The sequence below is a fragment of the Hypomesus nipponensis genome, chromosome 5 (assembly GCF_054491055.1).
Source record: "Hypomesus nipponensis isolate SF chromosome 5, ASM5449105v1, whole genome shotgun sequence".
NCBI classification, from domain to species: domain Eukaryota; kingdom Metazoa; phylum Chordata; class Actinopteri; order Osmeriformes; family Osmeridae; genus Hypomesus; species Hypomesus nipponensis.
The window spans coordinates 11,905,119-11,922,714 of NC_140365.1; the positions used below are offsets into that span (position 1 = coordinate 11,905,119).

General features: G+C 42.3%; 1 protein-coding gene across 2 annotated transcripts in view; it reads left to right on the top strand.

Annotated features, from left to right (window-relative positions):
• Positions 1-17,596, top strand: part of nup88 (nucleoporin 88) — a 48,348-nt gene that overhangs the window by 30,297 nt on the left and 455 nt on the right. The window contains exons 5-16 of one of the 2 annotated variants that reach the window (XM_084698515.1): positions 1,828-2,004; positions 6,264-6,453; positions 6,707-6,860; positions 7,008-7,106; positions 9,014-9,104; positions 9,542-9,646; positions 9,857-10,009; positions 14,292-14,417; positions 14,521-14,586; positions 15,075-15,155; positions 15,346-15,472; positions 15,691-15,809. In XM_084698515.1, the coding sequence (XP_084554641.1) occupies positions 1,828-2,004; positions 6,264-6,453; positions 6,707-6,860; positions 7,008-7,106; positions 9,014-9,104; positions 9,542-9,646; positions 9,857-10,009; positions 14,292-14,417; positions 14,521-14,586; positions 15,075-15,155; positions 15,346-15,472; positions 15,691-15,809 (1,488 nt within the window). The remainder of the gene's footprint in view (positions 1-1,827; positions 2,005-6,263; positions 6,454-6,706; positions 6,861-7,007; positions 7,107-9,013; positions 9,105-9,541; positions 9,647-9,856; positions 10,010-14,291; positions 14,418-14,520; positions 14,587-15,074; positions 15,156-15,345; positions 15,473-15,690; positions 15,810-17,596) is intronic. The other variant, XM_084698516.1, reaches the window with a different exon arrangement.

Here is a 17,596-nt window from a genome sequence, read left to right on the forward strand (position 1 = left end):
CAAAAATGACCAGTCACTATGTTTATCAGCAGAGAAAACACCCTAAATGTTATTTTTTTTACCTAAAAATGTATGACTTTTCCTAGAATGACCCCAACATTAGATAAAGTGAAACATTGTCTTTGTTCACATTTCCATGAAAGCTGTACACCACTAGGGTACAAAGATTGTCTTAGGGGTCATTTTTGACCCGGCAGTTATAAAACCATTATACACACACCACAAAAAAAAATATTTGACACACACACATACACACACACACACACACTCACACACATACAATAAGATAATTACATTATTTGTGCTACTGATTGAACTCAGACAAAGCTAAAACTTCCGTGTGCAGGTGCAGCATCTCCCCTCCATACATGAATCAAGCTCACAGACAAAATAAAAACAATTTCAGACAAACTAAACCAAATTTCAGACTAAATAAAAATGTCTTCAAAGCATTGTTTACTAATGGGGAATGCAGTCAGAGGCTACAAAGGTCCTGCAAATGACAGTACCCCCAGTATTCTTTGCTGAAGCCATGACTGCATATTTCAGTGCCCAACAGGGTTAGGGTCTCAGCTTTCAGATCTACAGGTTGTAGATCTGATATTTTCAGATGTTCAGAAGGAACAAGAGTACAATGATTTAGAAGAGGAGGTATCTGACGAAGAACATGGGGAATAATACAACCCGGAGCATTAAGCAATAATACACCTCTACTTTAGTAATGAAAACAGTTATGACAGTTCTGCTGTAATAAAAACTAATAGTTGTCCACTGATTAAATGTAGTCTTTCTGCAATGCAAAGAAGCAAAACCTGCATATTCACAAATGTTGTGATGAAGTACAGGTTGTTTCTTCATGCAAAATAGATTAGGAGTTTAAAATTCAATAAAGCTGCTTTATTTTAGGGGTTTGGTGAAGGTGGGTCATTTTTTACCCTTAGGACAAGGGGAGTGTACAGAATGTTAAGACAACACGAGGGTTAAATGACACTTTATGGATATCTTTAAGAAATGTCTTTCTTCTTGCCACTCTTCCATAAAGGCCAGATTTGTGCAGTATACGACTGATTGTTGTCCTATGGCTAGAGTCTCCCACCTCAGCTGTAGATCTCTGCAGTTCATCCAGAGTGATCATGGGCCTCTTGGCTGCATCCCTGATCAGTCTTCTCCTTGTATGAGCTGAAAGTTTAGAGGGACGGCCGGGTCTTCGTAGATTTGCAGTGGTCTGATACAACTTACATTTCAATATTATCACTTGCACAGTGCTCCTTGGGATGTTTGAAGCTTGGGAAATCTTTTTGTATCCAAATCCGGCTTTAAACTTTTCCACAACAGTATCTCGGACCTGCCTGGTGTGTTCCTTGTTCTTCATGATGCTCTCTGCGCTTTAAACGGACCTCTGAGACTATCACAGAGCAGGTGCATTTATACGGAGACTTGATTACACAGAGGTGGATTCTATTTATCATCATTATTCATTTAGGTCAACATTGGATCATTCAGAGATCCTCACTGAACTTCTGGAGTGTGTTTGCTGCACTGAAAGTAAAGGGGCCGCATACTTTTGAACGCCCAATTTTTCAGTTTTTGATTTGTTAAAAAAGTTTGAAATATCCAATAAATTTCGTTCCACTTTATGATTGTGTCCCACTTGTTGTTGATAAAAAATTTTTTTTTTAATTGTTTTATATCTTTGTTTGAAGCCTGAAATGTGGCAAAAGGTCAACAAGTTCAAGGGGGGCCAATACTTTCGCAAGCCACTCTACTCCAATTCCAACTGGGATGATTGCCCAATCTCCTCTACCCTCCCCCTCGTCCATCCAACAGGCGCTCCTATGCAGCGTCTCTGGGAGAGATTGCCGTGGCGTTCGACTTTGGGCCAGTGTCTGGCACCCCTCGCCACATCTTAGGCCAGCGCTCAAAGGAGAACATGCTGATTTTCCCCCTCTACATCCTCTATGAGAACGGAGAGACCTACATGAGCTATACCAGCCTCACACACAGGTAAATCGTGTCACCTGTAGTGCTGTCAAATTAGAATTCAAACTAGAGAGGGTACAATTTCTGGGGAAATTGTAGGGTGTGCTTGCTTGCAGGTCGGTCCGTCCCCTTTAGGTTTTTCCATTCTAATGATATTTTCAAGCATTTAGTCTACTCATAATTCATTAAGAACCCCCTTTGAAACAAGCTACTGTAACAGCGTTGTCACCGGCTGTATTTCAGGATGGAATCGCGATTCAAACAGTATCGTCTGCTAACTGAAAATATGCCCCCAAAAACTGAAATAAGTTTGACATTAATTTAGGGGGAAATGACGTTTGCTACGAGCAAGCTGCTGTTGCTAGCCAAACGTCACTGAGAGGATTGTTTGAAAGCGCCAGAAATGATCATTTCTGGCACGATACTGGCTATGCAACAGCGCCAGAAATGATCATTTCTGGCACGATACTGGCTATGCAACAGCACAACAGCACATCTATGCACTTTGTATCCATGCGTCGATGCTAACGTGTTCTGACGTGGTGACGTAGCTAGCAATGAGTACCCTTCGTCGACTAAAGGCACTTTTTGCCACAAAAACCTTGTAACTTCCTAAACCATGCAACGGAACGTAAATCCCAATAGAAGCAACGCAATCCTGACCAAGACAAACATTTTGACAGCGACGTTGTCTATGTAGTCCAAATATTGACTGATCCTTAGGGGGGCGAAAATAAACAAAAATAACTAGAGAGGGTACAATTTTTGGGGAAATTATAGGGTGTGCTTGCTTGTGTCGGTTGCAGGTGGGTCCGTTTTCCCTTCTAGTGATATTTTCAAGTATTTAGCCTACTCATATTGCATAATTCAATAAGACCACCGTTTGAAACAAAGGAACCCCCTTTGAAACAAGCTACTGTAACAATGTTGTCACTGACAGTATTTCAGATGGAATTGCGATTCAAATAGTACCGTCTGCTAACTGAAAATAAGCTCCCCAAAACGTAAATAAGTTCGATATTAATTTAGGGGGACATGGCTAATTCAAAAGCAGTTTGCTAGAGGCAAGCTAGCTGCTGTTGCGATCCACACTTCACTGATTGTTTGTAAGCGCCGGAAATGAGAATATTTCTTTTGTAAGGGATAATGTATAGAACGCCGGTCAATATTGGGAAAATAAGCCCCGACAGGGCGAACAGCACCCCGACACAAAGCTGAGGGGTTTTGTTTTGCCCTGAAGGGGATTATTTTCCCGATAATGACCGGCGTTCTATACATCATCCCGCTTATTACATGGCTTCTTGCCAACAAAAATAACTTAACACAGTGTGTCTTTTTACAATGTATTTGTTACCATTCGTATTGTTGATCAGCAGAGAAATAGTTCACCAAAGACATTGAACTTCATAGATTTTGAACATTCTTTAGGCTTCAAATCAGCTGACGTCACTAAGCAACAGAGTACGCTGGGGTTGAAAAGTTACCAGACTACTTGCGAAGTGCTACGAAAGACGTGAATCCGAGGCAAAAAGGCCACTTCCTTTAACAGCGGTCAAATATGCATAGCAACCGTCAAATATGAGAAAATTGTTCCCCGCAGAACGTTGGGAAGCACCATTCAAGTGAATGGAGCATTCTACAGCATGAAGAACAACCGTGTAATAAGACATAATAAAGTTTAGCCATAGTTGTGGCATTGAAGACAGTTATGTACTATTATGTACACCACCTGGCTGTCTTCACAATAGTCATATCGTCATAACATTTCCCTCTTTCAGTTTTTTCGTGTAAAATAGAACTATAAAATTAGCTACGAAAATACTACTTTGATGCTTTCTAGCATGGCTGCCGCCTAAAAGACTAAGCGGTCTCACGGGCAACCCGCACTCGCTCAAATTACAAAAACTTTCACGACCTAAATCATAAATCCGAGATTGCAGTTTCACTCAAAATCGCTAATGGTTGGGATTTTTTGGGGGTGGGATATTTAACTTGTAATCCAAGCTTCAATTTGCGTGCTGGAACGTCTCTATTACGTTGTATCCATGCGTTGTTGCTAACGTGAGTTGACGTGATGACGTAGCTAGCACAGATTACCCTTCGTCGACTAAAGGCACTTTGTCGCCACAAAAACGTTGTAACCTCCTAAACCGTGCAACGGAACGTAAATCCCAATACAAGCAACTCAATCGCTACCAAGACGAAACGTTTGACACTCATGTTGTCTATGTAGTCCAAATATTAACAAAGTTTTAGGGGGGCAAAAAAAATAATAATAATATTTATGTGAGATAACAATGGTTGTGCTCTTGCCGAAGGCAAGCACACCCCAATAATAATATATATGTGAGAGAACAATGGTTGTGCTCTCCGAAGGCGTGAGCACACCCAATAAATAAAGATGTTATGGAATGATATAGCAGAGTTTCTTACAGTACTAGGGTGACCAGATTTGAGTTTGTGAAAAAGAGGAAACTTTGTCGCGCCTCCAGGGGGGGGCTGGTTGTGTATTGCTGCACTGTCTGATCAAAATGACAGTTCTCTGCACAGTCAGTGGAGTTTGCGCAAGAAGGTGGAACGTAAGGGAGATACCCTTTCCTGAACTTGTAAGGGCGTAATAGTTGGTGAAAGACCCATGAAACACGAATATCCAACGAGGCAAAATCCTGGACGATTTTGGAATCCCTGCCGGACGCATTTTTTAGGTCTCGAAAAGAGGATATGTCCGGGTAAAAGAGAACGTCTGGTCACCCTATACAGTACTTACAAATTAAGTTGGTTTTGTCCATAATCTAGCCTTCAATACTCCTGAAACCGAAGAAACGCCACACAGCACATGTTTTGATCATTTGTACGTTTTTTTATTTTAACCACTGCTATATCACCCCATAACATCAAACTTGAGAACACACGCAGTCTTTTCTTCCCGAATGGGAGTTTCGGAATGGATATTAGATTTTTGAACGATTGTTTAAAACGTTATGTACTTCAAACTAAGTAATTTTATTTAAATAAAAAATGCGATGCTTGATTTGGTTGAGCCTATATTTGCTCAATGCGCCCCCCCCCCCCCTCACTCCCTCTTTAAAGTAATGTCTTAAGAATTTGAATATGACTGTAAGAAATTCAAATAGCACACAGGGATCAACACACTCCACTGTAGCTTCTCCAAGGTTTGGTATGTATATTCATGCAGCTTAGCCTCCAACCAAATGCTCCTATCAGGCATTTTAAACAAGATCAAATACAGTCTCTACTATTTAATGCGGCTTTCCACACCTCTTCTTTATTTATTCCTGGACTTTTTGTGTTTTTATTAGTGCTGTCAGTTTAACGCGTTATTAACGGCGTTAACGCAAACCCAAATTAACGGGGTCAATTATTTTATCGCGCGATTAACGCTCTTTTTGACCTAGCAAACTTTGTAGTTTTTTTCACATGCTGTTGCAACAACTACCGACGTTAGAAAAACTACAACACCACACCGGATCTAGCTAGACCGGAAACAAAACAACAGGCACGCCAAACACTCGTTTGGCTTGCGAGCTGGCTAAAGAGTAGTAGCAGAGCCCGTTTACGGATATTAGACATTCTCTGGTAGTAGGCTAACGTTACGTTTTGAGTGGATGACGAGCGCGAGATGCCGAAATGGATGCCAATAAGATTCTGAATGGAAAGTTTGCTTTTAAAAAGTTGCCAAATGGTTCTATTGACAAGACCAGTGATCTGTGTGTTTTGTCGTTGTAAACTGAGCTATCATCGCAGCACGTCCAGTCTGAAATACCACTTGATGGCCAAGCACACAGCTGATGCTAATTCTCTGCCCCCTCGTCAAAGCCAGGCGATTGCAATGTTGTTTTCAATAAAAAAAATATTTGCACAAAGCAATCCGAACCACTTTTCTATGTTGATAAGAGCATTAAAATTTGAAAAAAGATTGGGACAAAAAGAAATCAGGGACATTTAGAATAGATAAAAATGTGCGATTAATTGTGATTAATCGCGAGTTAACTATGACATTAATGCGATTAATCGCGATTAAATATTTTAATCGTTTGACAGCACTAGTTTTTATGTAATTGAATGTGAGTCTTTCATGGTTGTGTGTGTTTCATGCTGTTTGTGACCTGAGACAATTTCCTATCATTATTTGATAACAATAAACAATAAAGCTATATAAACAATAACAATAAAGTTGTTTGAATGGAATTGAATTTCAATTTAGATATAGGTGACAAGAACTTATACCGTTTATTTGGTCTCCAATTGTCCTTTTCTATCAGTGGCAACAGTTTCAGCAAGCCTGTGGGCCCACTGCCCATGTACCCAGCTGCGGAGGATAACTACGGCTACGATGCCTGCGCTGTGCTCTGCCTGCCCTGCGTCCCCAACATCCTGGTGATAGCCACTGAGACGGGCACGCTCTACCACTGTGTGGTGTTGGAGGCTGAGGAAGAGGACGAGGAGGCGGGGGTGAGCTAGAAGCCACTCAAACCGCCACAAATAAACGTTGTTCTCTCTCTCTCCCCCCTCGCACCATGTTTACCAATGCAGTTTCCCTCCCTCTCTCTCCCCGTTTCCCTCCTTCTCTCTACCCCACTCTTTTCCCCCTTTCCGTCTCTCCCTTCCCTTTCTCACTGTGACCATCTCTCCCCCATGCCCTCTCTTTCTACATCCCTCTCTTTTTTTTCTCCTCCCCCAACCTGTTACCACCCCCCCTGGACAGGCTGTCGAGAGGTGGGTCCGTGGAGTGGATGCGGTCCCGTCGCTTTATGTGTTTGAGTGTGTGGAGCTGGAGCTCACCCTCAGACTGGCCGTTGGCGAAGAAGAGGACGAGCCAACCGACTCTGACTTCACCTGCCCAATCAGACTGCACAGAGGTGAGAGGAGGGGCAGGAGCAACAGTTTAACACCAGCTTGGAGATGGAACTTATTGGAAAGATGTAAAGGACTCATGGCATGCTTAGTCATCTCAAGTTTTCTACGCCATAGAATGTTCCCTGATCAATGCTTGTCTTCTGTTTCAGACCCCCTGTGCCAGCACAGATATCACTGCACACACGAGGCAGGGGTGCACAGTGTGGGCCTCACCTGGTTCAACAAACTCCACAACTTCCTTCAGTCTGGTGAGTAGGGGGCCAGGAAAGGTTGACTTGGTTTCAAAGTTAGGTTGTTTATTGTGTAAAGGATGCTACTTTTTTAAACAGTTCTAGGCCCTGTTCCATAAAAGCTGCTCAAAAACGATTAGCACAAAGGATTAAAGTCCCAAACCTGACTTTAATTAACCTAACAAGTCAGTCAGGGCTAAAGCGTTTCAATAAAGGCCAATTCTAGGTCACGCAATCCCACTAATTCAAGTCAGATTCAAGAAGTAAAGATAATTGAGGGTGCACCCTATTCTTTAACAGCATGAGAGGTAGAATAAAGATCATATTGATCAAACACGGCTAAATGCAACCACTTGACTTCTTCCCAAAAGAACGTTCTCTTTAAGCCCCATGCTATGACAGCTGATCCACCACTTCATTAAAATAAAATGACATGCAATGATTGACATGAACAATAGGCTACATAGGTCAAGGTACTTTTTTATAGACCTTTACTTCATTTAAAAATTAAAAAAACACCCTCTAAACACAATTTTTTAGTGTCGGAAAATTGGAGGAAAGGTGTAGATGTAAGATTTAGGTTCATTTTGCAATTGTAGGCTACTGTTAACTATAATGTAGCTATGATAATTATACTGGGGTAATTTAGAATGAGATATGTAGCATCAGCCTAAACATCACAAACTACCATATAGCCAAAAGTTTAAAGTAGACTATGTAGGCTAGTATCATTTTGAAATCATTGTTCATCATTGTTAAATGAATTCCTTTTTTCTTTTCATAGATTTTCAATATATGTACATATTGAACTGATAGTGGTAAAAAAATGATGAGAAAAATAATTAAAAGGCATTACCCCTGACAGTCCGTGGTGAATTATTGTTTTCCCGTTGGGTCAGTGTTACAGGAACATCTGGTTAAGCAACAACACGCGCTAAGCCTGACAGTTACCCTGTGTTCACACTGTAGCGACGCGATGCGAGTGACAACATGTTTTCAAATCATTTTCTATGGAGCCAGGCGAATCGCTAGCATGGTGCATTGTGGGTAGCGACGTGATCGAGTTGAGATTTTCTCAACTTTATGCAAATTAGGAGCGATTTTCACTAGCAATGGCCAATCGCAGTGTTTTCTTGTTTCTCGTAACGTAGCAACCATGGTAAACATTTCTAGCTTTCAGTTTTAAAGATTGAAGAGAATCTAATCGCCTGTGTGGCTGCATATCCAGTCCTGTACGATACGTCCCTGTATTTGTACAAAGACATTAAAATACATGAATAAAAAGAATGAGGCCTGCCACAGGTTTGCCGATGTTGTCGGTGCTCCTGGTGGGTTTTCTGTACTTTCAAATTCAGTCTCTCGTCACATTAAGTAACTTTGTTCTAGCTAGTTACAGTTGTAGCCCGGCTGGAACTCCCTGGTCGTATCGACAGATTAGCAGAGACTTTGAGTAATATAATAAAACGTTTTTACACATGTCAATGTGTATGTTTATGAAACAGTTTTGTATTTTGTATATAAGTTGTACTTTGATCGATGTTGCGATTACGTAAATCCAAGTCTGCACACTTGGCCATGACAACTACAATAGTGATTTTAGAGAACTACATTCTACATAAACTGTTTGAAAAGCCCCCCAGCGTGGTGAACTGTGGGAAGGCGAGCAATGGCAAGTGATTCGCGTCACTGCAGTGTGAACGCAGGGTTAGCATGCCCCAGACCAGGTTAGTTATGCAGTATAAGTTGCCTTAATAGCTGAGTTTGAACTACGTTGAGCTGGCTTTATGGAACCAAATGAATTAAATGAGTCCGACTAACTGACATAATCCTGGCTTACTCGGTAAACTCGCTTTATGGAACAGGGCCCAGGACTCCCATTGGAGTCTACATAATTCAAACTGCTCCCTGTCTGTGTCCCGTTCCAGATGAGGAGGATAAGGAAAGTCTCCAGGAGCTGGCCTGGGAGCACCGCTGCATTGTAGAGCACATCCTCTGCACCCGGCCGCTCACTACCAGGTAGAGCCAGCTACAGGGCTCCACGTCACTCGACCCCTCCCCCAAGATATATGTTAGAAGTTGGGTTGGTCTTGTGCTGCACTGTCACCTCAATAATGATGGCGTCTGTATCTTGCTCTTTTTCTTTCCCTTCCCTCACTCTCTCCTTCGCTCCATCCCTCTCCTGTCATCCTCCTGCTCCCTTCCATCCTTTGTCCCTTACTCTCTTTCCTGTCATCTTCCTGCCCCCTTCCTCACTCTCTTGTCATTCTCCTGCCCCCTCCTCCTCTCTCTTTGTTCTCCTTCTCTTCCTCCCTTACCTGTCGTCCTGCTCCCTCTTCCCTTTGTCCTTCCCTCTCCTGTTATCCTCCTGCCCCCTTTCCCCCTATTTTGTCATCCTCCTGCCCCCTCTTTCTCTCTCTTCCCTCTCTCCCTCTCACGTCATCTTCTTGCCCCAGCATGTCAGCCCCAGTGCGTGGTTTCTGGATTGTGTCTGACTTGTCTCTGGGAGCCACCATGGTCTGCATCACCAGCACTTATGAGTGTCTTCTGCTGCCGTTGCTGTATGGTTTGACAAAACGCACACAACAAGTTATATTTGAATTTTGTCAATCCTTGACTAAATTGGCAGTTGTGTACCACACCGCTATATTTGGCTGTCCTTAACTGAAAGTATTGAATCGACTCTCATGCCAGTTGAAAATTCTTTATTCATTGAGGTTCAAATAAGTCGCTGGTTAAGTGTTTGTACGTATGCATGTGTATGTTTTCAGGAATTCCATTCGCCCCCCCTCGCCCCCCCTACTCTGTTCCCAGTCAGGGATGGATTTGGCTAGCTCCCCTCTGCGGGGATTGGCCGATGACTCCTTTGAACAGCACATCCGCAGCATCCTGGCCCGTAGCTCCACCAATCCCCTCATGCTGAGGTGTGGTAACCAGGAAGTACCGCGACACACACACACCACACACATCGCCAACAATTTTTATGACTTTGTGCTGTTTGTTATAACAACCCCAATTCCCAAGAAGTTGGGACGCTGTGTAAAATACATTACAAAAACAGGATACAATGATTTGCAAATCTCAAACCCATAATTCATTCACAATAGAACATAGGAAACATATCACATTTTTAAACTAATGAAATGTACAATTTTAAGGAACAAATAAGGTCATTTTGAATTTGATGGCAGCAACACGTCTCAAAAAAGTTGTGACAAGGCCATGTTTACCACAGTGTAGCATCCCCTCTTTTTTTAACAACAGTCTGTCAATATACCTGGGATCTGAGGAGACCAGTTGCTGGAGTTCTGAGAGAGGAATGTTGTCCCTTTTTTGTCTGATTCTAGGATTCTTGCAGCTCAACGGTCCTGGGTGTTCTTTATCATATTTTTTGTTTCACGATCCACTTAATGTTTTTAACTGGTAAAAGGTCTGGACTTCAGGCAGGCTAGTTCAGCACCCAGACCCTTCTACGATGAAGTGGGAAACAGGGGCGTCGTTAGACCCTTTTTACTGGGGCATGTGCCCCAGTATAAATCTGCTATGACCCAGTAAAATCTGAAGTTTGAGTTTTAACAATTTATTTTAGTTTAATTTAGTCAATGCATTCATTAGATCGATAATCCCGGAAAACACAGTATCCCAATCAACGCTCGTAAAATGGGCAGCTTGCACATGTGGAAAGGCACCATCAATGCTGAAAGGTGTATATACAGTACAGGTTTTAGAGTAACATTTGCTTCCTTCCAGATATTTTTCAGGGAAGGCCTTGTATATTTCAGGAAGACGATGTTAAACCACATACTGTATCTGTTACTACAGCATGGCTTGGGGTTAGGGGCCTCAGCCCATTTTAAATAAGCTTCAGCCCAGAGAAAATGACCGTGTTTCTGGATCACATTTGCATATGGCTTTGTCTTTGCATGATAGAGCTTTAACCTGCATTTGGTATATGGATTCAAATTAGGGTAAATAATATTTTGTGTCCGTAGAAATCGTTTTTCATCTGTAGAAATATTTTTGTATCCATAGAAAAAGATATGCATCTGCAGAAATAGTTTTGTATCATTAAAAAGTGTTGGTCAAAAATATTTTGCATAACCACACTTTTTTACGTATGCTAATCTTTCTACGGATGCAAAACATTTTTACAAAAGTAAAACTTTCTCCACGGATGCAAAACTGTCTACAATGGTTGTGTCAAAATCGGGCCAAAATGTTGGCCTATCAGCACGATCCTTGTTGAGTAGCAAATCAGAATGCTGCTTAACAAACCAGTCTCATACTTCTCATACTTCATATTTGTTGCAGGCATGTTTTGCCTGCATTTTGTACGCAAATTCCCCCCCTTCATTTCTATCAACAGAAAATGCGTCAAAATCACACGCAGAACTTCATCAGCTCTTATCATCTTACATCATCATCCAGACTCAGATTTTACGGAGATTCATGATATCGAAGCTTCCAAATGTATACTTTCTGTGGGGGAATTTTTACCTCAAACACTTTCAAACAACAAACAGCAATTATTATTTGCCACTAACACCAAGCAGCATTCTTGTAAATACAAATAAGTATAAAGATTAAATTAGAATAAAGACACACTGGCAAAATATTTGCTATATACAGGCCCGATACAGGCAGGAGAACTCAGTAGTTGTATTTACTTGATACTTTATTACACACGATACAATACATGTTTTGGCATAATGGTTCTGCTCGCAGCGGCTGCCTGACGCACCCAATGGAGACACTGTCTCGACATTCAAGCAGAGAGCAGCGATGCATTCCCACCTAGGAAAGGAAACACAGAACCAAGGGTAGAGGCCAGGGAGGCGAAGGCAGCAGGATTGACTGTAAGCATCCTGTGTTGCACTAAACAATGCATAGGTCCTGTTAAATACCTCGCCTTACTAAAAGGTGTGCCCCGACTGCGTGATATGGCGAGATGACGACGTAAAGTGATGAGTTGATGAAGTTCTGCGAGTGATATAGACACATTTTCTGTTGATGCAAATACCTCCCCTTCATTTCCGTATAAACTGCATGCAAAACAAGAATATGGCGTATATACATCATGGCATGCAAAATATAAGTGTAAGCCAGTGTCAAAGATACGCAGTAGCATGAGACTGGGTTGGTGAGCAGCAGCAAGCACCATGCTGATAGGCCAACATTTTGGCCCGATTTTGACCATGGCCATAGTAACATTTACATTTATTCATTTAGCAGAAGCTTTTATCCAAAGCGACTTCCAAGAGAGAGCTTTACAAAGTGCATAGGTCACTGATAATAACAACAAGATAGCCCCAAAACATTGCGAGTAGCCAAAACATGAAGCACATATTGTGAACAACCAAAATAAGTGCTAAAGGGAAGAACCACAAGAGCATGTAGTTAAACAAGTTACAATTAAACAACATGAACCGCTATTAGTGCAGGTGCAACAAAAAAACAATACATCACAGCGAGTACAAAAATGTAACTCCATTACCACTAACCACAAGAGCAACAAGTCTCTAAGCAGGAGTCATTGTGATCCTTGAGGAAACTAACATTGGGTCAAGCAAACCATTCCTAAGTACCGTTGTACTCCCGGTACAAGTGCATCTTCAGCCTTTTTCTTGAAGGTGCAGAGACGGTCAGTGTCTCTGATGGAGGAGTCAGATGGCTGAGCGGTTAGGGAATCGGGCTGGTAATCACAAGGTCGCTGGTTCAACTCCCGACTGTGCCAAATAACGTTGTGTCCTTGGGCAAGGCACTTCACCCTACTTGCCTCGGGGGAATGTCCCTGTACTTACTGTAAGTCGCTCTGGATCAGAGCGTCTGCTAAATGATTACATGTAAATGTAATGTAAAAATGATGGCGGTGGGGAGTTGACTTCACCACTGTGGGGCCAGACAGGAGAGATTTGTAGACAATTTTGCGTCCACAGAAAAAAATGTGCACTCGAAGAGAAAGTTGTGCTTTTGTTAAAAGGTTTTGCATCCGTAGACATAGATTGGCATCCGTAAAAAAAAAAAAAAGATTAACACTTTTTTATGGATGCAAAACTATTTCTACGGATGCAAACCTTTTTCTACGGATGCAAAACAATTTCTACGGATGCAAAATATTATTGCCCCTAATTTGACTCCATGGAGGTAGGCCTGCTTCGTCGTACGAAGAAGCTCGCAATTTTAAGTTGTTTTTCGGTCCATTTGGCTGTGTACAATGCAAGAGAAAATCACATGCAATCGTCAAACGTATAGCTATGAGACAACCACGTGTAAACGCAACTAGCTTTGATAAGAAATCATTATGTCTATCATAATAATTCCAGATACTAAGAGCAAACAGTTGATAGGTTGTTCTAGTAGTGTTCATAGAATTGAGATAATTATGCAAAATGATCTTACCTTGATAATTTAGCATAAAAAATAAGGTTTTATTTTCCCCGGATGAAGAATGTTGTAGAATGTTTGGCAAACGATGATAGCGCTATGACATTCAACCACCACCAAATGCCGCTGTTCTGACACATCACACAATTCGGAGGCATATCACTTATTTAAAAATTGTAAAAACTACTTATTTTCCAATTCATGGCAGGTTTTTATTTTTTTAATGCGTTTGGTAGTGAAGGGAGACTGGCGTTGGTCACGGTTTGGAGATACTCCAAAGATAAGATACTCTTTTCATACCCAATCATGTTACTGACCTATTTGCAACTAACCTAGTTAGTTGCTAAATGTTCCTCCAGCTGTTTAATTTAAGTAACACTTACTTACTTTTTCCAGCCTTATTACCCCCGTCCCAACTTTTGAGACGTGTTGCGGCCATCAAATTCCAAATTACCTTATTTTTTTCCTCAAAATTTTACATTTCCTACGTTTAAACCTTTAATATGTTTTCAGTGATCTATTGTGAATGACATGAGTTTCCGAGATTTGCTAATTATTGCATTCTGTTTTTATTTACATTTTACACAGCATCCCAACTTTTTGGGAATTGGGATTGTATACTGCCCTCCCTATATAGTTAATGGATGAAAGCAATTATTCAGAATAATGCATTGTACATGAATCCCACTATGTCTCTAGCATAAAAAATCCATCTCTCCCTCTATACCCGCACCCTGAGGCATCTAGTAAACTGAGTGTGGCGTTTCCAATTTAGTTTAATCTACTCCATGCTCTGCTCTCTAATACTTGTGTTTGCGTCAGGGCGGGCGATAAGGACACATTGTCCCCCCCCCCAGAGTGTCTCCAGCTCCTCAGCAGAGCCACACAGGTGTTCAGAGAAGAGTACATTCTTAAACAGGACATGGCCCGGGAGGAGATGCAAAGAAGGTCACAATCTCTCACACACACACACACACATACATTGTTCCTGGATATGGTGTGTGGACGAAGGCTTTTTTTTTTTTTTGTCTGACCGTCTATTCTCCTACAGGGTGAAACTCCTGACGGGACAGAAGAACAAGCAGCAGGAGGACCTGGCTCTGTGCAGAGAGGAGAGGTAGGCACAGACAGAAACTCACGGTTACCACTGCCCTACCTTTGGGAGGGCGGGTCGACTGGTCTCATTGTATTGCATGCACTTGATGAAAGGGCACAGTGTGGTATGTAGTGTGGGGCTGATGTGGCCCAGGTCTGCTCCAGAGAAAGACCTTCCCAAGGCCCCTTCAGCAATTGTGTGCTTCTGTCCCAAGAAGACATCACCAGATCTAGACATGGCCCTTTTCCCCCATTTTTAACAATTTGACAGAGAGAGGTGAAGTTAAAAGACAGGGTGAAGCACTGCATGATGAGCCAGAGCAGACAGACCCGCAGACAGGGAAATGCTACTTAACTACGGGATAACACAATGCTATGTGACACAGTACCTTTTTCCAAGACCTGCTGTCACTGTAGTATATTCAAAACATTAGCACATTGTGAGAGAGTATCTAGGATGAGCACACAAGAGTAATGGCTAGATGTATTCCCAACATGGTGCTTTGTTAGGAAGAGCCTGCGAGAGGCGGCAGAGCATCTGGCCGACAAGTACGAAGACGCCAAGTACCGCCAGGAGGCCATCATGAACAGGTAATGCCTCACACAACGTGGATTTAAAGTCTGCCTTTCATTTTCATGGGACTGCACTCTTTGACGCTAACAAACTCCCTTCCTGCAATCCGTTGATACTTGTTAAAAAACTGAAGATAAAAATAAAGAAAAAATTCTCCCTGATCTTGCTGAAAGCCTATGGTGTCACCGCTCCCCCCCCTCCCCCCAGGGTGAAGCAGGTGTTGGGGAGCATGAGGAGTCAGCTGCCCGTCCTGTCAGACAGCGAGAAGGACATGAAGAAGGAGCTGCAGACTATCAATGACCAGCTACGACACCTGGGTAACGGCATCAAACAGGTGAGGGGCTTGGGAGCGAGACCCCGGGGACGCTGTCACCAGATATTTGAAAGGTATGGGTGGTTGTAGGGGTGTCAACAGTGAGAAGCCAGCGTAGTCGCAGTTGATGGAAAAAGTGTCATATATAATTACCAAGGGGGCATTATACGTAAGACTTTGTACCAGCCGATTTACATAATTGCTTTCTGTAATGACCCGAGTTGGCTTGGTGTCTCTAGGTGAACATGAAGATGGACTACCAAAAGAAGCAGATGGATAAAGGCGTGTCTCCAGCCAGAGCAACTGTCTCCCTCAACGTTCACCAGAGGAAGTGTGTCCAGGGTGTCATCAAAGAACAGTAAGTATTGGCACAGTGGAAACTGTAGTTGGCACAAAGATCCGACTGCCTTAACCCAGCGGTTCTCAAACTTTTCCCCTGGCGACCCCCCAAAATTCCGTGGTGACGTTTGGCGACCCCCTATTCTCGTGACTAGTGGAAACATGGGGGAAACCGGAATTCTCCTCCCCCAAAACTAGCTAGCGCTATGGCTGGATACTCTTCTCGATAACTAAAAAACGTTCGAATTTCTTCCACAATCGACCGAATTGGCCAAACAAGGCATGTGCATTTACCATACAGTGTACATAATCTAGCTAGTTAATGTTGTTTTTCCAAGTTTTCTAGAAATCTGCTCAAATCGAGGCTTAACAGTGCTACCAGAGAATTTCTAATATAGAGAGAACTGCCACTCTCAGGAAACTTCCGGGTTCTGAACCGGTTGAAGTTCCATGTGAGGGCGCTTACGAGCGAGTGCAGAATGAATGGAGGTCTATGGAGCGGTACCCCTCAAAATCCACTTTTCTCAGGATATAATTTTTTGTTTAGTAATTTGAATTCTGAATTCGAAAGGGGAGGCAAAAAAAAATACACACTGCTGGCTGTTAGATTGTTTTAAAGTCACCTTTCTGTTCTAAAAAGCTTTTGAAAATGTCATTGACGTCATACACATCGTACGACCAGAGCTACTGCTTTACGGCAAGCTTCGGTCGCTTACTTTTTTCTCTCAGGGCAACACAGCTGACAGGTTAGGCTCTTCCTGTCAATACACATGCAAAACATGAGTTTTGGTTTGCTATTGTTGTTGCTAATGTTGCTAATGCTCTGACATTCTGATTCTGCTTCGGATGCCATCAAGCGGGAGCTCTGGTCGTATCAGTCCTTCACTAACCAATCAGCATTCATTAGCAGAATGCTAGCGTGTTATGGGCAACAAAGACTCACCCTGTTAGAAATCAAAAGGACATAAGTACTCGTTCATTCAACTTTCGACCTATAATCCATGTTAAACATGCAAAAACTACAATCAAATCGGAGATTTCTCAACAACAATCAGGCGAAAGAGACAAATTTAGCCGTTTAGCTCCATAGACTGCCATTCAACATGCACTCGCTCGCGACCACCCCCAGTGGAATTCTGGTGGAACTGCAGCCAAATTCGGTACAATGGGGCTTAATAGGGAGTGGCAAGGCTCTCCTTAAACAGGCTCCGGTGCTACTACTACCGTCATAGCTGCCTGTCCTGTCGGACACGTAATTATTTCCTAAAAAACTTGCGTCACTCCCACAAACAAATGCTTCGTAAGTAAAAATTTTAGACTTTTAATTGACAATATTGACAACACATATTAAGAAATTTGTCTTTACTCATAATATTGTGTCCAATTTCAATTCGAAGCTGTAAATCTACTGTAGGCAATCTCCAATGGTATCCGCTCTGGCTCCGTCTCGGAAAACAAGGGCTGCCGTTGCTGACGATACATTTATTTCCCCCTCCCAGTAACCCCTTAACCAATGATATGTGCTTTGAGCTCAAGTTGTCATGAGTATCTGGCAGTTTTCAGAAATAAAATCGGCGATTGGACGGCAAAGATATTAAGGCAGGAAACATGGGAATTTTATTTCCCATATTTGAATTGTCAGGCAGGAATCATCTCGTCCCCAAACATTTTTAACGACCCCCCGACAACCTTTCGCAACCCCCACTTTGAGAACCGCTGACTTAACCCATGTCATCATATGGATGGTCTATTGTATTTTAATTGTCATGTCACATTTTTTTGCATTTTTTTTTGCAAGTATAGTCT